At 44.8% G+C, this 23091-nt stretch overlaps 2 protein-coding genes across 39 annotated transcripts in view; both read left to right on the forward strand.

Moving 5' to 3' along the window:
* Nucleotides 1-23091, forward strand: part of LOC144207596 (protocadherin gamma-C5-like) — a 128597-nt gene that overhangs the window by 70715 nt on the left and 34791 nt on the right. Inside the window, exon 1 of one of the 38 annotated variants that reach the window (XM_077733141.1) lies at nt 4059-6679. The exons of 29 other annotated variants lie outside the window; for them this stretch is intronic. In XM_077733141.1, coding sequence (XP_077589267.1) covers nt 4223-6679 — 2457 coding nt within the window. In that variant the 5' untranslated portion in view covers nt 4059-4222. Of the gene's footprint in view, nt 1-4058; nt 6680-10521; nt 13110-13571; nt 16446-17209; nt 19736-20147; nt 22755-23091 lie in introns of those variants that run through there. 8 more of the 38 variants (XM_077733163.1, XM_077733179.1, XM_077733169.1 and 5 more) reach the window with 8 other exon arrangements.
* Nucleotides 12-4068, forward strand: LOC144207721 (protocadherin gamma-A10-like). Its single transcript, XM_077733362.1, has 3 exons — nt 12-3141; nt 3208-3233; nt 4054-4068. The coding sequence occupies exons 1-3, from the start codon at nt 795-797 to the stop codon at nt 4066-4068; spliced, it is 2388 nt and encodes a 795-aa protein (XP_077589488.1). The 5' UTR covers nt 12-794.

The raw sequence follows: 23091 nt of genomic DNA on the forward strand, positions 1-23091 counted from the left end.
TCCAGTGTATTGTCATTTTTTGTCTACTCTCTTTTCTTTCTTTTTTTCCCTTTGAGTCTTCGGCCTCAACTTTCCAATACTTGGCTTTGTAAATAATAGTCTGAAGGGCTGATGTGCATAATTTACTTTCTTTTTTTGACATGTAATATGACATGCAATCCAAAAGTCAAATGAAAGTCAACCACAATTGCAATTATTATTACCAAGATGGACAAATGCACGTAATATACATTTTCGTCTGTTTAAAATAGTATAAAAATATAATGAGTGAGCATTTTGTGGCATTAAAATTTGTTGAATGTCGCTTTCCATGCTTAGTTGTATATCAAACAATGTTTTATCGAAGACTAATGATCAATTCAGGATGTTTTCTAAAAAGTCTGTACAAATATTGTGCATATAGTATTTGTAAATACATGGGAATCACGTTTTTTTCAAATTATTCGTCATACTTTAAAATGTTTTCTGTAGAGCAACTGTGGCTCATTCAGTTACTCTACATATACTCTGACATTGAATTCGCTTGTAGTTTAATTTTGTGAATGTTGTTGAATGTGCTCTTGCACATTTTGGACTCTAAGAGACGCTGTTGGCTTGGATATGATTTTTCCGCGAGCTGTCGTCATGCAATTCTGCTCTTACTGACGAGACGCTGCCGAGGCTGCTGCTTTTGTCGGCTGCGACTGCGAGGGCGACAACCTCGGTGTCGATTGCATTTATTTACGTGATCGTGGATTTGTTTTTCCAGAAATAGTACAATATACAGTTGGTTGAGCCTCCTTTTTTTCGCTGGAATGGATCATTACGGTCACTTCTCTCTCTCCTGCGCAAGATGGAGCTTGTTTCATGGATGGCGACGGCAAATCGGCACACTCCTCTTTCTGCTTGCTTTGGTCACCAGGGTAAGCGCCCAGATTCGTTATTCTATCCCAGAGGAGATGAAAAAAGGCTCGCCGATTGGAAATGTAGCTCAAGATCTCGGCTTGGATGTGAAAAGACTCATTTCAGGGCGGGCCCGAATTTTGACAGAAGATAACGAGCAGTACGCGGAGCTGAGGGCAGACAAAGGGCTTCTCCTCGTCCATGACAGAATAGACCGAGAGCAGCTCTGTGGGGATGTCACCCCGTGCAGTTTCAGCTTTGAGATCATTTTAGAGAATCCGATTGAATTGCTCAGAGTAATGATAGAGGTTTTGGATATCAATGATCATGCACCCACATTTCCAAATGAGCATAAAGCGCTCGTATTTGAAATAAATGAAGGGACTGCAATTGGAGTGCGATTTCCCCTGCAAAGTGCAGAAGATCAAGATGTGGCGCAAAATGCCTTGCAAAATTATATACTATCACCAAATGATAATTTTATACTGAATCAGCATGCTAACCCAGATGGCAGCAAATATGTAGAAATGGTGCTCCAAAAGCCATTAGATCGAGAGACGCGTCCACATTTGTCTTTAAAATTAATTGCAGTGGACGGAGGAACACCACAGAGATCCGGTACTGTAAATATAAATATTAATGTTTTTGATGCAAATGACAATGAACCCATTTTTAATCAGTCAGTGTATAAAACAAATATCATGGAAAATACAGTGAAAGGAACTAGTATCATTACTGTAAATGCAACGGATGCTGATAGTGGTTCTAATGGACTCATTACTTACAGTTTGTCTAAAACGAAAGGAAGTGCAGCAGACATTTTCAATATTGACCCGAACACGGGCACAATTTATGTCTCTGGTCAAGTAGACTATGAAAAAAACAAAAAGTATGAAGTGAGGGTGGAAGCAAAAGATCAAGGTGGGCTTATTGGGACAAGTAAAGTCGTGATTGATGTTGTTGATATTAATGACAATGCTCCAGTAATTAATATAATGTCATTTTCCAGCCCTCTGTCAGAAGACTCGGCCCCTGGTACAACAGTTGCTGTTTTGAACATTAAAGATGTTGATTCTGACAGAAATGGACAAATTGAGTGTTCCATTGATAGAAAACTTCCTTTTAAATTAGAGAAATCTTTGACAAACTATTATAATTTAATTTCAGATCAATTTCTTGATAGGGAATCAATCTCAGAATATAACGTTACAATTACAGCCACTGATCTCGGAGTGCCTCCTCTTTCTAGCTCAAAAATGTTACACCTTAAAATTTCAGACGTGAATGATAATGCACCATCCTTTGACAAAAACATTTATACGGCTTATGTAGCAGAGAATAATTCTCCCGGTGTTTCCATATTTGCTGTCACTGCCCGGGATGCAGATTCCAATCAAAATGCCAGAATATCTTATCTATTAGAAGACACGCAGATTAGTGGCAGTCCAATTTCGACCTTTGTTTCCTTAAATTCGGAAACTGGTGTTCTTAGTGCAATTCGATCCTTTGACTATGAACAAATTAAACAGCTGGACTTGGTGGTCCGCGCTCAGGACGGAGGCTCCCCTCCACTGAGCAGCAATGTGAGCATGACCCTCCTTATCCGAGATGCCAACGACAACGGGCCTCAGGTCCTATACCCAGTCCAGACGGGCGGCTCGGTGCTTGCCGAGATGGTCCCCCGTTCAGCGGACGCGGGCTACCTGGTGACCAAAGTGGTGGCAGTTGACGTGGACTCTGGCCAGAATGCCTGGCTCTCATACAAAGTACACAGAACCTCAGACAGGGCGCTCTTCGAGGTGGGCTTCCACAATGGAGAAATTAGAACTATTCGCCAAGTGACGGATAAAGATGCGGTCAAGCAGAGACTGACAGTCGTGGTGGAGGACAATGGACAGCCCTCCCGCTCTGCCACAGTCGTTGTAAATGTGGCGGTGGCCGACAGCTTCCCTGAGGTGCTATCAGAGTTTACAGACTATAATACGTACGACAAAGAGTACAATGACAAGCTGACTTTTTACTTAGTCTTGGCCTTGGCGGTGGTCTCCTTCCTCTTTATCGTCTGCTTGATCCTCATCATCTCCGTCAAAGTGTACCGCTGGAGGCAGTCTCGCATCTTGTACCACTCCAACCTGCCCGTCATTCCGTATTACCCGCCACGCTACTCAGATACTTTGGGCACAGGGACCCTGCCTCACGTGTACAATTACGAGGTGTGCAGGACCATGGACTCCAGGAAAAGTGACATGCAAAATATGTGTCCAAGTTTAGTCAGTGTGGATGGAGCTGATGCTGAAACTCCACTTGGGGACAAACAGTTGACAGGCAACTTTTCACAATTCTCGACTTTGGTAAGTCAAATTCTTTCCCCGCATTTGGCTACGTGCTACCGTACAGTTGTCTCTTTTTATTGTTAAAAAATGAGCTATTTAGTAAAGCCATCTTTTTTCTTAATCATAACATAATTTAATTTAAGGAAGTATATTGTCGGTGTCCTTTTAGAAGGATTTTCTTTTCTAAACAAGAGTCACAGGCACAGATTAGTGGGTTTTGGCTTTCCATAGAGCAAACATAGAGCCACTCTGATAAATAGCAAATAACATTTTTCCAATACATGTAAAATTATACATTTTTAATGTGGAGCACGTTCACCGAAATGATTGTTGAGCTCATCTGTCATTTTGCATACTTGCAGCTGCCATGTCGCTGTCCATGGTTCTGAAAGGATTTTCTAAGTCCCAAAATATCAAATTGCAGAGTCAGTAATTCCTTCTTATGGATGTGGATTGAATTTCTAATTGGGTTTATGGATTTGATGCCTTAGTTTGAAGTGTTGATTCATAAAAAATACAGAAATTATACTAATAGGTTATGATCATATTTGTTTAATCCGTACCTTTCAAATAGTTAACATCACCTATTGTTCCATGCTGTCAATAGCAAAAGTGATGATCATCATTTTTTTAGTGAAGAATACCTGATGTTTATTTATGGATTATTTCAATTTTTATTCATATTTTGATGCAACAGAAAGGGCGTATCATAACATGAGGTTTATCAGACGTGTATGTGTCCAGTGTAATTTGCCATGCTCTCTCGCTCTTGCACATTTTGGACTCTAAGAGACGCTGTTGGCTTGTGTATGATTTTCGGCGTGCTGTCGTCATGCAGTGCTCCTCTTACTAGTACAGCACTGGGGGAGATTTCTGCTCTTTTGTTGGCTGTCGGTGCGCGAAAGAGAACGACGTTGTGCTGCGTATTTTTTGACAAAAGTGGCATTTTTCACTAGATCGCTGCTTATTGTCAGGACACACTGGAAATCTTGTTATTTGTCTTCCCCATGGATATACGTGGACCTCGCCCTTTTGCCTGCGTGTCGTCATGGAGGATGTGTTATGGATGTCGAGGGCAAATTGGAACGCTGATATTTCTGCTGGCTTTGGTCACCACGGTAGGCACTCAGATGACTTATTCAATTCCCGAGGAGATGAAGAAGGGCTCACTGATTGGAAACGTGGCTCATGATCTCGGTTTGGACGTGAAAAGACTGATTTCTGGACGAGCTCGCATCGTGACAGGAGGAAACGCGCAGTACGCGGAGCTGAGGGCAGACAAAGGGCTTTTGCTCGTCCATGACAGAATAGATCGGGAGCAGCTCTGTGGAGATGTCACTCCGTGCAGTTTCAGCTTCGAGATCATTTTAGAAAACCCATTAGAATTGCATAGAATCATTGTGGAGGTTTTAGATGTAAATGATCACGCGCCCACATTTCCTATCAAGGAGAAATCACTCATATTTGAAATCAGTGAATCTGCTGTCATAGGAGGGCGCTTTCCTCTGCGAAGCGCAGAAGATCAAGATGTAGCGCAAAATGCCTTGCAAAATTATATACTATCACCAAATGATAATTTTATACTGAATCAGCATGCAAACCCAGATGGCAGCAAATATGTAGAAATGGTGCTCCAAAAGCCGTTAGACCGAGAGACTCGTCCTCATTTGTCTCTAAAACTAATTGCAGTGGATGGAGGAACGCCACAGAAATCTGGTACTGTAAATATCGACATAAATGTTTTAGATGCAAACGACAATGAACCCATTTTTAATCAGTCGGTTTACAAGGCAAATGTCATGGAAAATACTGTAAAAGGAACCAAAGTTATTACAGTCAATGCAACAGATGCCGACAGTGGTTCAAATGGACTCATTACTTACAGTTTATCTAATACCAAAGGAAATGCAGAGGATATATTCAATATTGACACAAACACGGGGACAATTTATGTCTCTGGTCAAGTAGACTATGAAAAAAACAAAAAGTATGAAGTGAGGGTGGAAGCAAAGGATCAGGGTGGGTTGACTGGAACCAGTAAAGTTGTATTTGACGTTATTGACGTTAATGACAACGCACCAGTCATTAGTATAATGTCATTTTCAAGTCCCCTATCAGAAGACTCACCTCTTGGCACAACAATTGCAATACTGAATATAAAAGATGAAGATTCTGACAGAAATGGTGAAATTAAGTGTTCCATTGATAGAAAACTCCCTTTTAAGTTAGAGACTTCTTTGACAAACTATTATAATTTAATTTCAGATCAATTCTTTGATAGAGAATCAATCTCAGAATACAACATAACAATTACAGCTACAGATTTTGGAACGCCTCCTCTTTCGAGCTCAAAAATGTTACACCTTAAAATTTCAGACGTGAATGATAATGCACCATCCTTTGACAAAAACATTTATACGGCTTATGTAGCAGAGAATAATTCTCCCGGTGTTTCCATATTTGCTGTCACTGCCCGCGATGCGGATTCCAATCAAAATGCCAGAATATCTTATCTTTTAGAAGATACGCAGATTAGTGGCAGTCCAATTTCGACCTTTGTTTCTTTAAATTCGGAAACTGGTGTTCTTAGTGCAATTCGATCCTTCGACTATGAACAAATGAAACAGCTGGACTTGGTAGTCCGAGCTCAGGATGGAGGCTCCCCTCCCCTGAGCAGCAACGTGAGTGTGACCCTCGTTGTCCGGGATGCCAACGACAATGGGCCTCAAGTGCTCTACCCAGTCCAGACGGGTGGCTCTGTCCTGGCCGAAATGGTCCCCCGATCGGCAGACGCCGGCTACCTGGTGACCAAAGTGGTGGCCGTAGACGTGGACTCTGGCCAAAACGCCTGGCTCTCCTACAAAGTGCACCGGGCGTCGGAGAGGGCGCTCTTTGAGGTGGGCCTCCACAATGGAGAGATCCGGACCGTCCGCCAAGTGACGGATAAAGACGCGGTCAAACAGAGACTGACAGTTGTGGTGGAGGACAATGGACAGCCGTCCCGCTCTGCCACGGTCATCGTCAACGTGGCGGTGGCTGACAGTTTCCCCGAGGTGCTCTCAGAGTTCACCGAATTTAACTTAAACGACAAGGAGTACAACGACAAGCTGACTTTTTACTTGGTCTTGGCATTGGCCGTGGTGTCCTTCCTTTTTATCGTCTGCTTGATCCTCATCATCTCCGTCAAAGTGTACCGTTGGAGACAGTCTCGCATCCAGTACCACTCCAACCTGCCCGTCATTCCGTATTATCCTCCACGGTACTCGGATACTTTGGGCACGGGGACCTTGCCGCACGTGTACAATTACGAGGTGTGCAGAACAATGGACTCCAGGAAAAGTGATTGTAAATTGGACGGAACTGCTAATCACAATGTGCTGGTGATGGAGCCCAGCTTTACAGGGACCGTGCAGAAAGTATACAGAGAGAAAAACATCCTGGATGAAATCGACTCCCCTTTAGAGGTCAGTTTAACACGTTTTATGTGATCTGTTGTCTCCCATAAACATTATCATTATTTGTTCTAAATTGTTCAGAGTTTTCAGCACCAAGGATAGCTTCCCCCATTATTATCTTTATCTCCTATCCATTAACCATTTAGTATATGAATCCAATTTCTCACTGTGCTATTGACTTCTTTAACAATGGAAAGTTCCCCTGATATGACCGATGTCCACTTTCTGTACTGTTTACAGGATTATGAAGTACATATACATTACGTTTTAGCTTTTAGGGAATACTTTAGTGGTCTTATTTGTACTTTACATTTGGTCTTTTATAGAATTGACTTGTTTATGACTGACATTTAGATTCTAGAATTGGTTATTTGCCATTGTGTTTTATATATACACCTGAGAAAATAGTAACCTCGAAACAATCTTGCTTTTGTAGGAACATTTGCCTTTGTCATACAAGGAAAATAAATATACTGTAGCTGTCAGGCTCCAACCTGCAGTGCTACAATATGGACTCTTAGGGACGCTGTAGACCAAAAAGTCCATGACTGGGAGGGGTAATAGAAAAAAGCCTCGCTCCCATTTTACGTCGTCAGAATAGAGATAGAAAGAGAGAGAGAGAGAGCACAACGGGAGGAGAACTGGTCTTTCACCGACGTTTTCATCAAATAAAAGACTCGTTTGGACCTAATGATGATTTACTTCCATTAAGACTGGATTACATTTGACATTTGCACGTGAGGAGAATATTTTTGGGGGGGAATTGGAGTGTAAAGGGGAGCTCCGCTGAGGAGAGTCGCACAGAACAATGAATAGGCAAGTAGTGATGCTTGTGTCGCCTGTCTCGACGCGGTGCACGGCCAGGCCAGCTATTCCATTCCCGAGGAAATGAGCAGGGGATCCTTAGTGGGCAACGTGGCGCACGATTTAGCCCTGGAAATTGGGCGTCTGGTGGCGGGCAAGGCTAAGATTTATTCCCGAAACAACGAGGACTATGTCGAGCTGAGCCGAGAGAAAGGACTCCTCCTCGTGAAGGAGAGGATCGACAGGGAGGCTCTTTGCGCGCACGACGCTGTTTGTGCGCTGCATTTGGAAATTATTTTGGAGAATCCTATGGAGTTTTACAGCGTCACTGTGCAGATTACAGATATCAATGATAATGCACCCGCTTTTGAAGTAAAGGAAATGAAATTTAAAATAAGTGAGTCAGCGACCCTCGGATCAAAATTTGTTCTGGAAACGGCTGCAGATCCTGATGTAGGAAATAATGGCGTTAATAATTATGAATTAAAGCCTTCTGACCATTTTGCCCTTAAATTCCAAAATAATGGGGATGGAAATAAAAAAGTGGAGATGATTTTGCAAAAGCCACTAGACAGAGAAAAGGAGGAGCAGATGTCTTTGGTGTTGACGGCTGTAGATGGAGGCGAGCCGCGCCTGTCCGGGACGATGCAGATTTTCATTACTGTGTTAGACGTGAATGATAACGCTCCCGTTTTTACACAATCTTCCTACAAAGCTACTGTAACTGAGAATTCACCTTTGGGCACAATTGTGGCAACTGTGTCTGCTTCCGATGCAGATGACGATTTGAACTCAAAAATATCGTACTCCATAACAAACACGTTGGATAAAGTCAGAAATATATTTGCTATTGATAAAGAAAATGGTCAAGTTTCACTCATTGGAAATATTGATTTTGAAAGGTCAAAACATTTTCAAGTTCATCTGCTGGCTAGTGATGATGGCGGCCTCACCGATTCTTGTAAATTAATCATAGATGTTTTAGATGTAAATGATAACAAGCCCATAATTAATATCATGTCTAAATCAAATGTCGTATCAGAGGATGCTCAAATGAATACTGTTGTCACAATGATTAATACAGACGATTTAGATTCGGGAGAAAATGGAAATGTCAATTGCTTCATGAATGAAAATATTCCATTTCTTTTGAAAATCTCAAAAAATCATTTCTATACTTTAGTGACAGATAACGAATTAGACCGAGAAAAGTCAAGCGAGTATAATATCACGGTGACGTGCTCTGATGAAGGTGTACCTTCCCTCTCCAGCAGCGTCACGCTCAATTTGCACATTTCCGATGTCAATGACAACGCGCCCGTCTTTGAGAGGAGCTCATATGAGGCCTCCATTGTAGAAAACAACACACCGGGTCTATCAATAATGACTGTAAAGGCCAGTGACGCTGATTGGAACCAGAATGCTCGCGTTTCCTACATCCTGGAGGACTCCTCCATTAACGGAGTGCCAGTCTCCTCTTTTGTGTCCGTTAGTGCCGAGAGCGGAGTCGTCCACGCTGTCCGTTCTTTTGACTACGAGCAACTAAAAGAGTTCCGCTTCCGTGTCCGCGCTCAGGACGGAGGCTCCCCTCCCCTGAGCAGCAACGTGACTGTGGCCGTCCACATACAGGACGCCAATGACAACGGGCCCCAGGTCCTCTACCCAGTCCAGACGGGAGGCTCGGTCCTGGCCGAAATGGTCCCCCGCTCAGCGGACACCGGCTACCTGGTGACCAAAGTGGTGGCCGTGGACGTGGACTCTGGCCAGAATGCCTGGCTTTCCTACAAAGTGCACAGAGCCTCGGACAGGGCGCTCTTTGAGGTGGGCCTCCACAACGGGGAAATAAGAACCATTCGCCAAGTAACCGATAAAGATGTGGTCAAGCAGAGACTGACAGTTGTAGTGGAGGACAATGGGCAGCCCTCTCGCTCCGCCACGGTCGTCGTCAATGTGGCGGTGGCCGATAGTTTTCCTGAAGTTCTCTCCGAGTTTACAGACTTTAATGCGCATGACAAGGAGTACAACGACAAGCTGACTTTTTACTTAGTCCTGGCTTTGGCTGTGGTCTCCTTCCTTTTTATCGTCTGTTTGATCCTCATCATCTCCGTGAAAGTATACCGCTGGAGGCAGTCCCGCATCCTTTGCCACTCCAACCTGCCCGTCATACCGTATTACCCGCCGAGGTACTCGGATACTTTGGGCACGGGGACCCTCCCTCATGTGTACAATTACGAGGTGTGCAGGACCATGGACTCTAGGAAAAGTGACTGTAATTTGGACAGAACTGCTAATCACAATGTGCTGGTGATGGAGCCCAGCTTTACAGGGACCGTGCAGAAAGTGTACAGAGAGAAAAACATCCTGGATGAACTTGATTCTCCTGTCGAGGTTGGTCACTTGAACTAAATATTTTACAGCAAATGTGTTTGTCTTTGAATCCAAAAATTACATATTGCATATTGTCGTCAATAACCTAAATCTATTCCAGCTCATCCAAATAGTCATGATTTCTTTTCCACATTTCCTTCTAAAATGTAATGACATGGTGTGACAAATTGTTATTCATAAAATTCGAATTGAAGAATGCAATTTTGAAACAGCAGGCGAAAACACGAGTGAATGCAGTTTAATTGAAATTTGAGAAAATGGCAAGCGAAAAAAACGCTGTTAGACCCCTGAGGGAATTCTCAAAGAGCACTGGGTAGATTTCAGCACTATGGACAGTGCACATGTTTCTCAAGTGGCCTCATGCTAGTTACACTACTACTGTTTCCCTTAAAATGTCACTCATGACTTTCAAGCATACTGTTAAATCCAAGTCACTTTTTTCTTAATTAATGAATTTACTTTTATACTCATATTGCAACATGTGTACTTTACATTTTAATTAGATTTCCTGTATTTTAGTTTGAGGTTATCCATTACGTGTTGGCGTATTCTTGCTGAGTTTTTTATATTTTAAATGCTCTTGTAGTTTTAAATTTTCATCCCAAAGCGGCGCTGTTGTCCTGCGAGTTGAGACGTGATGTCTGCACCTTTTTTTCTCCATTCTTTGTCCCTGCCTCTCCTGCTGCCGCACAAGTAGAACATTCGTAGCTCGTGACGCGAACGGTCAACATTGAAGATCTGTTTGGATTTTATTCAGTTTGCTTTGGATGCCTGCTTTTTTGTATGTAGCACATTTGATCTTGGAACCGAAATCAGTGGATTGTTATTTTGGAAGGAAAACACGCCCCTGGGCACAACAATGAGACGGCAAGTAGTGTTGCTCCTCTCGGCTCTGTGCCTTCGCTCGGCGCTCGGACAGGTCAGCTATTCCATCCCCGAGGAAATGCCCAAAGGCTCCGTCGTGGGCAACATTGCGCACGATTTAGCTTTGGATCTCAAACGGCTGAAATCCGGCAAAGCTCGCGTGTACACCGGCCGAGGTGTGGAGTACGTCGGCCTGAATAAAGAGAGAGGAGTCCTGGTCATCCAAGAGAGGATCGACAGGGAGGCTTTGTGTGGAGAGAGCTCGCCGTGCGCACTGCATTTCCAGATCATTCTGGAAAATCCAATGGAGCTTTTTCGCGTGGCAGTGGAGATCACTGATGTCAACGACAACACGCCCAGTTTTACCAACGCAGAAAAACGGTTTGAAATTAGCGAGTCTGCCGTCATCGGGTCCAAATTTATATTAGAGAAAGCCATGGATTTGGACATAGGGATGAACGGCTTGCAGCAATACACGCTCACGCCTGCCGATAACTTTGCCTTAAAATTAGAAAATGAGGCCGATGGGAGCAAAAAGGTAGAAATGGTGCTGCAGAAGCCTCTCGATAGAGAAAAGCAGGATTATATCAGGCTGTTGTTGACTGCTATGGATGGAGGCGAGCCGCAGTTGTCTGGCACCATGCAGATATTTGTCAGTGTCTTGGATGTCAATGACAATGCTCCCGCGTTTGAAAAACGCATTTATAAAGCAAAAATACCTGAGAACTCAGCCAAAGGCACCATTATCACCACCGTGAGTGCCAGTGATAAAGATATAGGCACAAATGGTGAAGTATCATACATGATTTCTCCCGGCAAAAGGCTTCTTTCCAATATTTTTAATATAAGCCGGCAAACTGGGGTGCTCACCCTGATTGGTGATATTGATTATGAAAAGGCCACTACTTATCAAATAGATGTGGAGGTGGTTGACAAAGGGGGGCTGTCCGATTCCACTAAAGTGGTGCTGGATGTCATCGATGTGAATGACAACAGCCCTCGTATTCATGTCGTGTCTAAATCGGACACCATTTTGGAAAACTCTCCTCCGGATACTGTTATAGCGATGTTAAGTGTGAGTGATCCAGATTCTGAAAATAATGGTAGAGTGGAGTGTGTCAAAGATCACGACACTCCTTTTAAAATACAAACCACTTTAAATGGATTTTATACTTTAGTAACGGAGCTTGATTTGGACCGGGAAAGGTCAGGCCAGTATAATATCACGGTGACGTGTTCCGACGAGGGCCTGCCCTCCCTCTCAACCAGTGTCACTCTTAATTTACATATATCAGATGCCAATGACAATGCGCCCGTTTTTGAGAAGCGCTCCTATGAGGCCTCCATAGTAGAAAACAACAGCCCAGGCCTTTCTATAATGACTATCAAAGCCTATGATGCTGATAGGAACCAGAATGCCCGCGTTTCCTATATCTTGGAGGACTCCTTCATTAACGGAGTGCCAGTCTCCTCTTTTGTGTCCGTCAATGCCGAGAGCGGAGTCGTCCACGCTGTCCGTTCTTTTGACTATGAGCAACTCAAAGAGTTCAATTTCCGTGTCCGCGCTCAAGATGGAGGCTCTCCTCCCCTGAGCAGCAACGTGACTGTGGCCGTCCACATCCAAGATGCCAATGACAATGGGCCTCAAGTCCTCTATCCAGGGCAGACGGGGGGACCAGTGCTGGCTGAAATGGTCCCCCGTTCAGCAGACACGGGCTACCTGGTAACCAAAGTAGTGGCCGTGGATGTGGACTCTGGCCAGAACGCCTGGCTCTCCTACAAAGTGCACAAAGCCTCAGACAGGGCGCTCTTCGAGGTGGGCCTCCACAACGGGGAAATAAGAACCGTCCGCCAAGTGACGGATAAAGATGTGGTCAAACAGAGACTGACAGTCGTGGTGGAGGACAATGGACAGCCCTCCCGCTCCGCCACAGTCGTCGTAAATGTGGCGGTGGCCGACAGCTTCCCCGAAGTGCTCTCCGAGTTTACAGACTTTAACACGCACGACAAAGAGTACAACGACAAGCTGACTTTTTACTTGGTCTTGGCATTGGCCGTGGTCTCCTTCCTTTTTATAGTCTGCTTGATCCTCATCATCTCCGTCAAAGTGTACCGGTGGAGGCAGTCTCGCATTCTTTGCCACTCTAACCTGCCCGTCATTCCGTATTACCCGCCGAGGTACTCGGATACTCTGGGCACGGGGACCTTGCCGCATGTGTACAATTACGAGGTGTGCAGGACAATGGACTCTAGGAAAAGTGACTGTAATTTGGACAGAACTGCTAATCGCAATGTGCTGGTGATGGAGCCCAGCTTTACAGGGACTGTGCAAAAAGTATACAGAGAGAAAAACATCCTGGATGAACTCGATTCTCCTGTTGAGGTTGGTTACTTTTGTTTACCTAATTAAAATATTTGTATTGGTTACAAATACTCATGTATAGACATATCCCAACAGTTAAACTGTGTGATACTGTATTTGTACAATTGTCACTACCTTGCTTTTTTCATAGTAGGTAGATTGGCCACTATAAAACCCAGGTGGTCTGTATTTCATGTTTACATTTCATACTCTTCCCTGATTAGTGAAATTGGAAATAGCAGCATATAGTACATTCTTATACAAGCAGTATGGTTGTGTTGGTAACATGGCTGTCGTATTTGTCTTACTAATTGTTTTGGTTGGCAGACGAAATATGTGACTTGTCATGTATTGTGATGGAATTGATTGTATATGTGATGAGTAGCACTTGGAAGAGATCAGCACCATGGACAGTGTCATTGGGGTCTCTGCCTCTCATGGCCATTTGACTCTTGCCTGCTGCACAGAACAACTTTATATATACCAAGCTCTTATCTTTGGAAATGATTAGCCATGCTCATGTCTCATTATTATATATTATTAGAGTACTCTAATCAATTCTCCCCATCAAACCCAAAACATATTTCTCTCTGGGATTTACAAAAAGCTTGTTTTCTGAGTGCATTTGTAGTGACAGTGGAGTTTTAAAGAATGAATGACTATATTAAGAAAAAGAAAAACCCTGATTGCAGTTTCTCAATTCGAACTCTATGAGACGCTGTTGCCCCACGCATTTCTGTTGCTCTTTTTTTTGTAAGCTTTTGTCACAATTCCTCCCACTCCGCTGAGGAAAGCTTGTCAGTCGTTTAAACGGTGCATCGTGGACGGAGATTTCATTTGGATGGCAACGAAGTGTCGATATTTGGAATAAAAAAACAACCTTTCCTCGTTTTTGCTCCACACCCATCGAAATCCGTGCAGGGAATAAAGCAAAACGTCTCTTTTGTGCGGTGGGGGAATCGACCAGGGAGGACAATGAGACGGCAAGTACTCTTAACGTTCATCTTCTGCCTCCACTACGTCACTGGCCAAGTCAGCTATTCCATTCCGGAGGAAATGGCCAAAGGCTCTCTGATAGGGAACATAGCTGGGGATTTGGGTTTAGATATGAAAAGGCTGAAGACAGGCAAAGCTCGCATTTACACGGGCGACGGCGCCCAGTACATCGATCTGAATAGAGAACGAGGAGTCCTCCTTGTCAAGGAAAAACTAGACCGCGAGCTGCTGTGCAAGCAAACGACGCCCTGCGTTTTGCACTTCCAAATCACACTGGAGAATCCGTTAGAATTATTCCCCATCACGGTGGAAATCACGGACGTTAATGACAATGCACCAGCCTTTCAAAAAAGCGAGAGAAGGTTCGAAATCAGCGAATCTGCCGTGGTGGGCTCCAAATTTATGCTGGAAAAGGCGTTTGATGCCGATGTAGGACAGAATGGCTTGCAAAAATACACCTTGAAGCCGAGTGATAATTTTATACTGAAACTGCACAGTCATTCTGACAGCAGTAAAAAAGTGGAAATGCTTTTGCAAAAGCCTTTAGACAGAGAAAAGCAAGAGCACATATCTTTAGTTTTAACAGCTGAGGATGGAGGAGAGCCACAGTTGACGGGAACAATGCAGATACACATCACTGTTTTGGACGTTAATGACAATGCTCCAGTCTTTAGTAAGGATGTTTACAAAGCCAGCATTGCCGAGAATTCACCTATAGGGACCCTCATTACAAAAGTGAGCGCCACAGATGCAGACAAGGGCACAAATGGAGAGGTGACGTATACCATAGGGAACAGCCCAGATACTTTGTCCAAGCTATTTCACATTAATGAGGAGGGGCACGTCATTTTAAATGCTCAACTCGATTATGAAAAGGAGAAAGATTATCATATTGATATTGAAGCTATTGATAAGGGTGGGCTTCCAGATTCCAGTAAAATAATCATTGAAGTCATCGATGTAAATGACAACAGCCCGGTGGTCAACAGGATCTCGTCATCTGACTCGGTGCCTGAAGATGCCCCCATCAAAACTGTCATCGCTTTAATGAGTGTCAGTGACCCCGATTCAGAATCTAATGGGCAGGTAAATTGTGTCATAGACGAAAATAGTCCATTTGCCATTAAAATGACATCTAATAATTTCTATAGTTTGATGACTGACAGCAATTTAGACAGAGAGGGTACGTCTGAGTATAATATCACGGTGACGTGTTCCGACGAGGGTCTGCCCTCCCTCTCTAGTGGCGTCACTCTCAATTTACATATTTCCGATGTCAATGACAATGCGCCAGTCTTTGAGAAGCGCTCCTACGAGGCCTCCATAGTAGAAAACAACAGCCCTGGTCTATCCATAATGACTATTAAAGCCAGTGACGCTGATTGGAACCAGAATGCTCGCGTTTCCTATATCTTGGAGGACTCCTCCATTAACGGAGTGCCAGTCTCCTCTTTTGTGTCCGTCAGTGCAGAGAGCGGAGTCGTCCATGCAGTCCGTTCTTTTGACTATGAGCAGCTCAAAGAGTTCCATTTCCGCATCCGCGCTCAGGACGGAGGCTCCCCTCCCCTGAGCAGTAACGTGAGCGTGACGGTCCACATCCAGGACGCCAACGACAACGGGCCTCAGGTGCTCTACCCGGTCCAGACGGGCGGCTCTGTGCTGGCCGAAATGGTCCCCCGCTCGGCGGACACAGGCTACCTGGTAACCAAAGTAGTGGCCGTAGACGTGGACTCTGGCCAGAATGCCTGGCTCTCCTACAAAGTGCACAGGGCGTCGGAGAGGGCTCTCTTTGAGGTGGGCCTCCACAATGGAGAAATTAGAACCATTCGCCAAGTGACCGATAAAGATGTGGTCAAGCAGAGACTGACAGTTGTAGTGGAGGACAACGGGCAGCCCTCCCGCTCGGCCACTGTGGTCGTCAATGTGGCGGTGGCCGACAGCTTCCCCGAGGTTCTCTCCGAGTTCACCGAATTTAACTTAAATGACAAGGAGTACAATGACAAGCTGACTTTTTACTTAGTGTTGGCCTTGGCGGTGGTCTCCTTCCTCTTTATCGTCTGCTTGATCCTCATCATCTCTGTCAAAGTGTACCGCTGGAGGCAGTCTCGCATCCTTTGCCACTCCAACCTGCCCGTCATTCCGTATTACCCACCACGCTACTCGGATACTCTGGGCACGGGGACCTTGCCGCATGTGTACAATTATGAGGTGTGCAGGACAATGGACTCTAGGAAAAGTGAGTGTAACTTGGACAGAACTGCTAGTCACAATGTGCTGGTGATGGAGCCCAGTTCTGCGGGGACCATGCAAAAGATCTACAGAGAGAAGAACATCCTGGATGAACTTGACTCCCCTCTCGAGGTTGGTCGCTTGAGTTCATGTAAATTTTGGGTTGTAATTTTCTTCAGGAATGATATAGCTCAACATTTAGAATTGTTGATCCGAGTGACATTGTCCAAAAGCATGATAGGTTTGTCCAGGTGTATTCTTTTGGAATCCTTTCCCACATTCAGAAACAATAATGATTTCTTAAATGGTCTCATGATTATTCCTAATGATGAATACACTCCCAGCATGTATGGCTTAATTGCATTTGTTTATTTATATAATTTCAAGCCAACACATTATAAACAAAGTGCAATACATCTAACCTTTTTATTTTAACTTTCAACACCGGTTTGCGTCAGCCTCCCCCATTTCAACCACAATAAAAATCCCAAATATCCCCACAAAAATGTGTCACATTAAAATAGAATCACAATATAAAAATACATCAACTCTGACTAACATTTCTTTTAAGAATTGGATATTGGCATACTTGATTGAAAAGTATCAAACATGCTTGTCTGTATGTGGGTCTTGTATGCATTATATCTAGTAAGACTTGATTGGACTTGATAAAAAATAATGTATGCTATTTACAAGACATTTCGTGCTATTTATGTACATCAATATATTGCTGCGTTTACCATTATAAGTCTGCATTTTATTTTGTATGCACTTCTTTATTTGTGTATGGTGCAGAGTTGAATAGGCCGTTTTTGACCAGTGTGTGGCAGTCTACGACAGGGTTTCTATCCGTCCCTCCCTTTGCTCACAATGACGTTTTCGACAATGCAAAAAAAAAAAAAAGCTGTCATTTCGAACCAGCGATCACTCGCAGTAGACGCGGATGCCTGTCGTCTCGTTTGATTGTTTTTGTTAAGATTTGAACGGATTACTCGTCAGATCGGAAAGGCATGGAAAATCCAGTCAAGATGACGTTTGGAGGAGCTCTATTGTTGTTGCTCGCCCTGCTTGGAAATTCGCCCCTCGCGTTCGGTCAAGTCAGCTACTCCATCCCGGAGGAAATGGAGAAAGGCTCGTCGGTGTCTAACGTGGCTCGAGATTTGGCTTTGGACTCGAAGAGGCTGAAATCCGGGCGAGCCCGCATTCATTCCGGAGACAATGCGGAATATATCGAGCTGGATAAGGAAAAAGGGCTCCTCCTTGTCAACGAGAGGATAGACAGAGAGGCGTTGTGCGGTGAGACCACCGTGTGTGCTTTGCATTTGCAGTTGATCTTGGAAAATCCTATAGAATCATTTCGCGTTCTTGTTGAAATAACAGACGTGAATGATAATGCTCCAAGTTTTGAATCTAGCAGTAAACGTTTTGAAATCAGCGAGTCCGCTGTCGTGGGCTCCAAGTTTGTGCTGGAGAAAGCCATTGATGCTGATATTGGTTCAAATGGGCTGCAGAGTTACTCGCTCAGTCCTACCAATCATTTTCAGTTGAAATTGGAAAATCAAGGAGATGGTGATAAGAAAGTGGAAATGATCTTGCAAAAGCCACTCGATAGAGAGCAGCAAGGGGAGATTTCCTTGTTGTTGACGGCTTTTGACGGCGGACAACCGCGCAGGTCAGGAACAATGCAAATTAATATTCATGTTTTAGATGTAAATGATAACGCCCCAGTCTTCACAAAGACTTCATATAAGACTAGTATTAGAGAAAATGCACCAAAAGGAACCAGTGTCTTAACTGTGAGTGCATCAGACAGGGACAGTGGCTCAAATGGACAAATATCATATGTCATATCAAAAAGTAGGCTAAGATTATCAGACCTGTTTCAGATTAACAGTGTCACTGGGGAGGTCATTTTAACCGGGGACATTGATTATGAGAAGGCAAAGGTTTTACAAATAGATATCGAAGCTGTCGATAATGGAGGACTGTCTGATTCCAGTAAGATATTGATTGACGTCATTGATGTAAATGACAATAGTCCTCAAATGAAAATACTCTCCAAATCCGATTCCATTTCCGAGGACTCGGCAGAGAATACTGTGGTCGCTATGTTGAGTGTCAATGACCCTGACTCGGGCAGTAACGGGGAGGTCAAGTGTAGCATCAATGGAGATATTCCATTTAAAATACGCAGCACAACAAATGGATTGTACAGCTTAATGACGGAGATAGCTTTGGATAGAGAATCAGATTCCCAGTATAATATCACAGTGACATGCTCTGATGAAGGTGTACCTTCCCTCTCAACCAGTGTCACTCTCAATTTACATATCTCAGATGTCAATGACAATGCGCCCATTTTTGAGAGGAGATCCTACCAGGCCTCCATAGTCGAAAACAACACCCCGAGTCTCTCGATAATGACTGTAAAAGCCAATGACGCCGACTGGAACCAGAATGCTCGCCTGTCCTACATCCTGGAGGACTCCTCCATTAATGGAGTACCAGTCTCCTCTTTTGTATCCGTCAGTGCCGAGAGCGGAGTCGTCCACGCTGTCCGTTCTTTTGACTATGAGCAACTGAAAGAGTTCCACTTTCACGTCCGCGCTCAGGACGGAGGTTCTCCTCCTCTGAGCAGCAACGTGAGCGTGGCCGTCCACATCCAGGACGCTAATGACAACGGGCCTCAGGTGCTTTACCCAGTCCAGACAAGCGGCTCGGTGCTTGCCGAGATGGTCCCCCGCTCGGCGGACACCGGCTACTTGGTGACCAAAGTGGTAGCCGTGGACGTGGACTCCGGCCAGAACGCCTGGCTCTCCTACAAAGTACACAAAACCTCGGATAGGGCGCTCTTTGAGGTGGGCCTCCACAATGGAGAAATTCGAACTGTTCGCCAAGTGACGGACAAGGACACCGTCAAGCAGAGACTGACAGTTGTAGTCGAGGACAATGGACAGCCCTCCCGCTCCGCCACGGTCGTCGTAAACGTGGCAGTGGCCGACAGCTTCCCCGAAGTGCTCTCTGAGTTCACAGACTTTAATACCCACGACAAGGAGTACAATGACAAGCTGACTTTTTACTTAGTCTTGGCTTTGGCTGTGGTCTCCTTCCTCTTTATCGTCTGCTTGATCCTCATTATCTCCGTCAAAGTGTACCGCTGGAGGCAGTCCCGCGTCCTGTACCACTCCAATCTGCCCGTCATCCCGTATTACCCACCGAGGTATTCGGACACTTTGGGCACGGGGACCCTTCCACACGTGTACAATTACGAGGTGTGCAGGACCATGGACTCCAGGAAAAGTGACTGTAATGTGGACAGAACTGCTAGTCACAATGTGCTGGTGATGGATCCCAATTCTGCAGGGACCATGCAGAAGATGTACAGGGAAAAGCACATCCTGGATGAACCTGATTCTCCTGAGGTTAGAATGCACTTCTCTATTCAATGTGATTGTTTCCTTAAGTCAAACCCATTGAAAGCAGCCATTTCAGCACTCTGGACAGCGACAATACTGCCTCTTTTTTCCTCTCAACAAACTCATGCAGATTGTGCCTCCCCATGCTTTCCTTGTTTAATGATTGTTTGTCTTACCTGTGGAGGGAAAACTGGATCGCACTTTTAAATACGATTTCCTTTATTGATTATCAATATTTTTTGATAAGTACCTCATTAGGCATTTATTTATTGCCCATGTTGTTCATTAACTTTGTGATAGGTGCTCACATTACATTCAGTTGACGTATTGTCCACAATACATGTAGTTCTATTTTGTGAACTCGTCGGGCCGCTGTTGCTCTTCGCTTTGAGTGCTTTAAAGTGTTCATTTATGCAAGCACATTCCCCCTTGCTTGCTCAGTCAAGAAAGGACATTGAAACGGAGAACGTACAGTCCGTGTTACGACCTGGATTGAATAGCACTCCCGGAAAATTACCCAGGAATATTTTCATCCCTTATTTTTCCCTTTCTTTTCATGCATTGAGCCGTGTTTTGTTGTATTGTTGCTCGCGTTTCGACGGCTGCGTTTTTGGGGTGTCAGTCGGAGTCCTCTCGTTCAACAATGAGCGTGCACGCGCTGTTATTTGTCTGCACGCTGTGCTTTCCTTCGGCGCTCGGACATGTCAGTTACTCGATTCCCGAGGAGATGACCAAAGGATCGTTCGTGGGGAACGTGGCTCGAGATTTGGGCGTGGACCTCGAGCGTTTGAAATCGGGTAAAGCTCGCATCCACACGGGGGGTGGCGCCGATTACGTCCAACTAGTCAAGGAAAAAGGAACGCTGGTGATAAAAGAGCGCATAGATCGCGAGGCTCTGTGTGGCCAGACGACGCCTTGCGCACTGCATTTCCAACTCGCCTTAGAACAGCCCATTGAAATATTTCCCGTCAGCGTGGAGATCACCGACATTAACGACAACGAGCCTGCCTTTGAAAAGGAAGGCAGGACGTTGGAGATCAGCGAATCTGCCGTGGTGGGCTCCAAATTCATGTTAGAGAAAGCTATAGACCCGGATATAGGTTTGAATGGCCTTCAGAGTTACACGCTTGAGCCTTCTGATCATTTTGTTCTCAAATTGCACAGGCAGTCAGATGGTGGTAAAAAGGTGGAGATGATTTTGCAAAAGCCCCTGGACAGAGAGAAAGAGGAATTTGTCCATTTGCTCTTAACGGCAAAAGATGGGGGCGAGCCGCTGAGGTCTGGTACGATGCGGATTCAAATTCAAGTGTTGGATGCTAATGATAACGCTCCCGTGTTTACGCAAAATCTTTATAAAGCTAGCTTAAATGAAAACTCCCCCGCAGGGACCCTCATTACTCAGGTTAAGGCGTCTGATGCAGACAAAGGCTCCAATGGAGACGTCAGCTATGTGATTGAAAATAGCATGAGTAGCACTACCAAATTATTTGATATTACTAAAGATGGCAAGTTTATTTTGAAAGGTCCTATAGATTATGAAAAGGCACATAAATATGAAATTGATATAGAGGCGGTGGATCGAGGGGGTCTGTCCGATTCCAGTAAGGTGTTGATTGAAGTGGGTGATGTGAATGACAACGCTCCTATCATTCAAATGATTTCCTCCTCCGCTTCGGTGGAGGAGGATTTGCCCAATAATGTCGTCATAGCCGTGATGAGTGTCAATGATCCCGATTCGGAAGAAAATGGTAGAGTGAGTTGTGCTATTGATGATAATATTCCCTTTAAAGTGACATCCTCGAGTACTTTTTACAGTGTTGTTGCAGACGGTGTTTTAGATAGAGAGAGGTCGTCTGAGTATAATATCACGGTGACGTGCTCTGATGAAGGTGTACCTTCCCTCTCCAGCAGCGTCACTCTTAATTTACACGTTTCGGATGTCAATGACAACGCGCCCGTCTTTGAGAGGAGCTCCTATGAGGCCTCCATTGTAGAGAACAACACCCCGGGTCTATCCATAATGACTGTTAAAGCCCATGACGTTGATTGGAACCAGAACGCCCGCATTTCCTATATTTTGGAAGACACCTCCGTTAATGGGGTTCCGGTCTCCTCTTTTGTGTCCGTTAGTGCTGAGAGCGGAGTCATCCATGCTGTCCGTTCTTTTGACTACGAGCAACTCAAAGAGTTCCGCTTCCGTGTCCGTGCTCAGGATGGAGGTTCTCCTCCCCTGAGCAGCAACGTGAGCGTGGCCGTCCACATCCAAGACGCCAACGACAATGGGCCTCAGGTGCTCTACCCGGTCCAGACAGGTGGCTCTGTGCTGGCCGAAATGGTCCCCCGCTCGGCGGACACAGGCTACCTGGTGACCAAAGTAGTTGCTGTGGACGTGGACTCTGGACAGAATGCCTGGCTCTTGTACAAAGTGCAGCGAGCCTCGGACAGGGCGCTCTTTGAGGTGGGCCTCCACAATGGAGAGATCCGAACCGTCCGGCAGGTGACAGACAAGGACGCGGTCAAGCAGAGACTGACAGTTGTGGTGAAGGACAACGGGCAGCCCTCCCGCTCCGCCACTGTGGTTGTCAATGTGGCGGTGGCCGATAGCTTCCCCGAGGTGCTCTCAGAGTTTACAGACTTTAATACGTACGACAAAGAGTACAACGACAAGCTGACTTTTTACTTGGTCTTGGCATTGGCCGTGGTCTCCTTCCTTTTTATCGTCTGCTTGATCCTCATCATCTCCGTCAAAGTGTACCGCTGGAGGCAGTCTCGCATGCTTTGCCACTCCAACCTGCCCGTCATTCCGTATTACCCACCGAGGTACTCGGATACTTTGGGCACAGGGACCTTGCCGCATGTATACAATTACGAGGTGTGCAGGACAATGGACTCTAGGAAAAGTGACTGTAATTTGGACAGAACTGCCAATCACAATGTGCTGGTGATGGAGCCCAGCTTTACAGGGACTGTGCAGAAAGTATACAGAGAGAAAAACATCCTGGATGAACCTGATTCTCCTCTTGAGGTTAGACTTTGTTCTGATTACATTGTTGGCATTTACCCCAATAACTTTTTTTAAACAGATCATTTGTGTTTTTTAACCACTTATCTGCTCATCAAATAATGTTGATTGTGTTTCTCTGTCACATAGTGTTTATGATACTCTGCTCTAGATTGTTGGCTTTCTTTCGCATCTGTCAATATTGCTATATTAACAAATATCTCCACTATCTCATGAAACAAAACTTAAAGTATTCACTTCAAATAACCTATTTTCTCATTGTTTGTGTGCCATTGAAAGAAAAATATTGAGCTCATGTTGGAATCTATACAGCTCAGGCCTCGCATTTCAGCACCACGGA

This window comes from Stigmatopora nigra, chromosome 14 (assembly GCF_051989575.1).
Source record: "Stigmatopora nigra isolate UIUO_SnigA chromosome 14, RoL_Snig_1.1, whole genome shotgun sequence".
Classification (NCBI taxonomy): Eukaryota; Metazoa; Chordata; class Actinopteri; order Syngnathiformes; family Syngnathidae; genus Stigmatopora; species Stigmatopora nigra.

What these genes read in the sequence shown, in the direction of transcription:
- LOC144207721 (XM_077733362.1), top strand. Translation starts at nt 795, where the DNA reads ATGGATCATTACGGTCACTTCTCTCTCTCCTGCGCAAGATGGAGCTTG. An exon ending in AAGTGACATGCAAAATATGT is followed by an intron (nt 3,142 to 3,207) that starts GTCCAAGTTTAG and finishes AACAGTTGACAG; the next exon opens with GCAACTTTTCACAATTCTCG.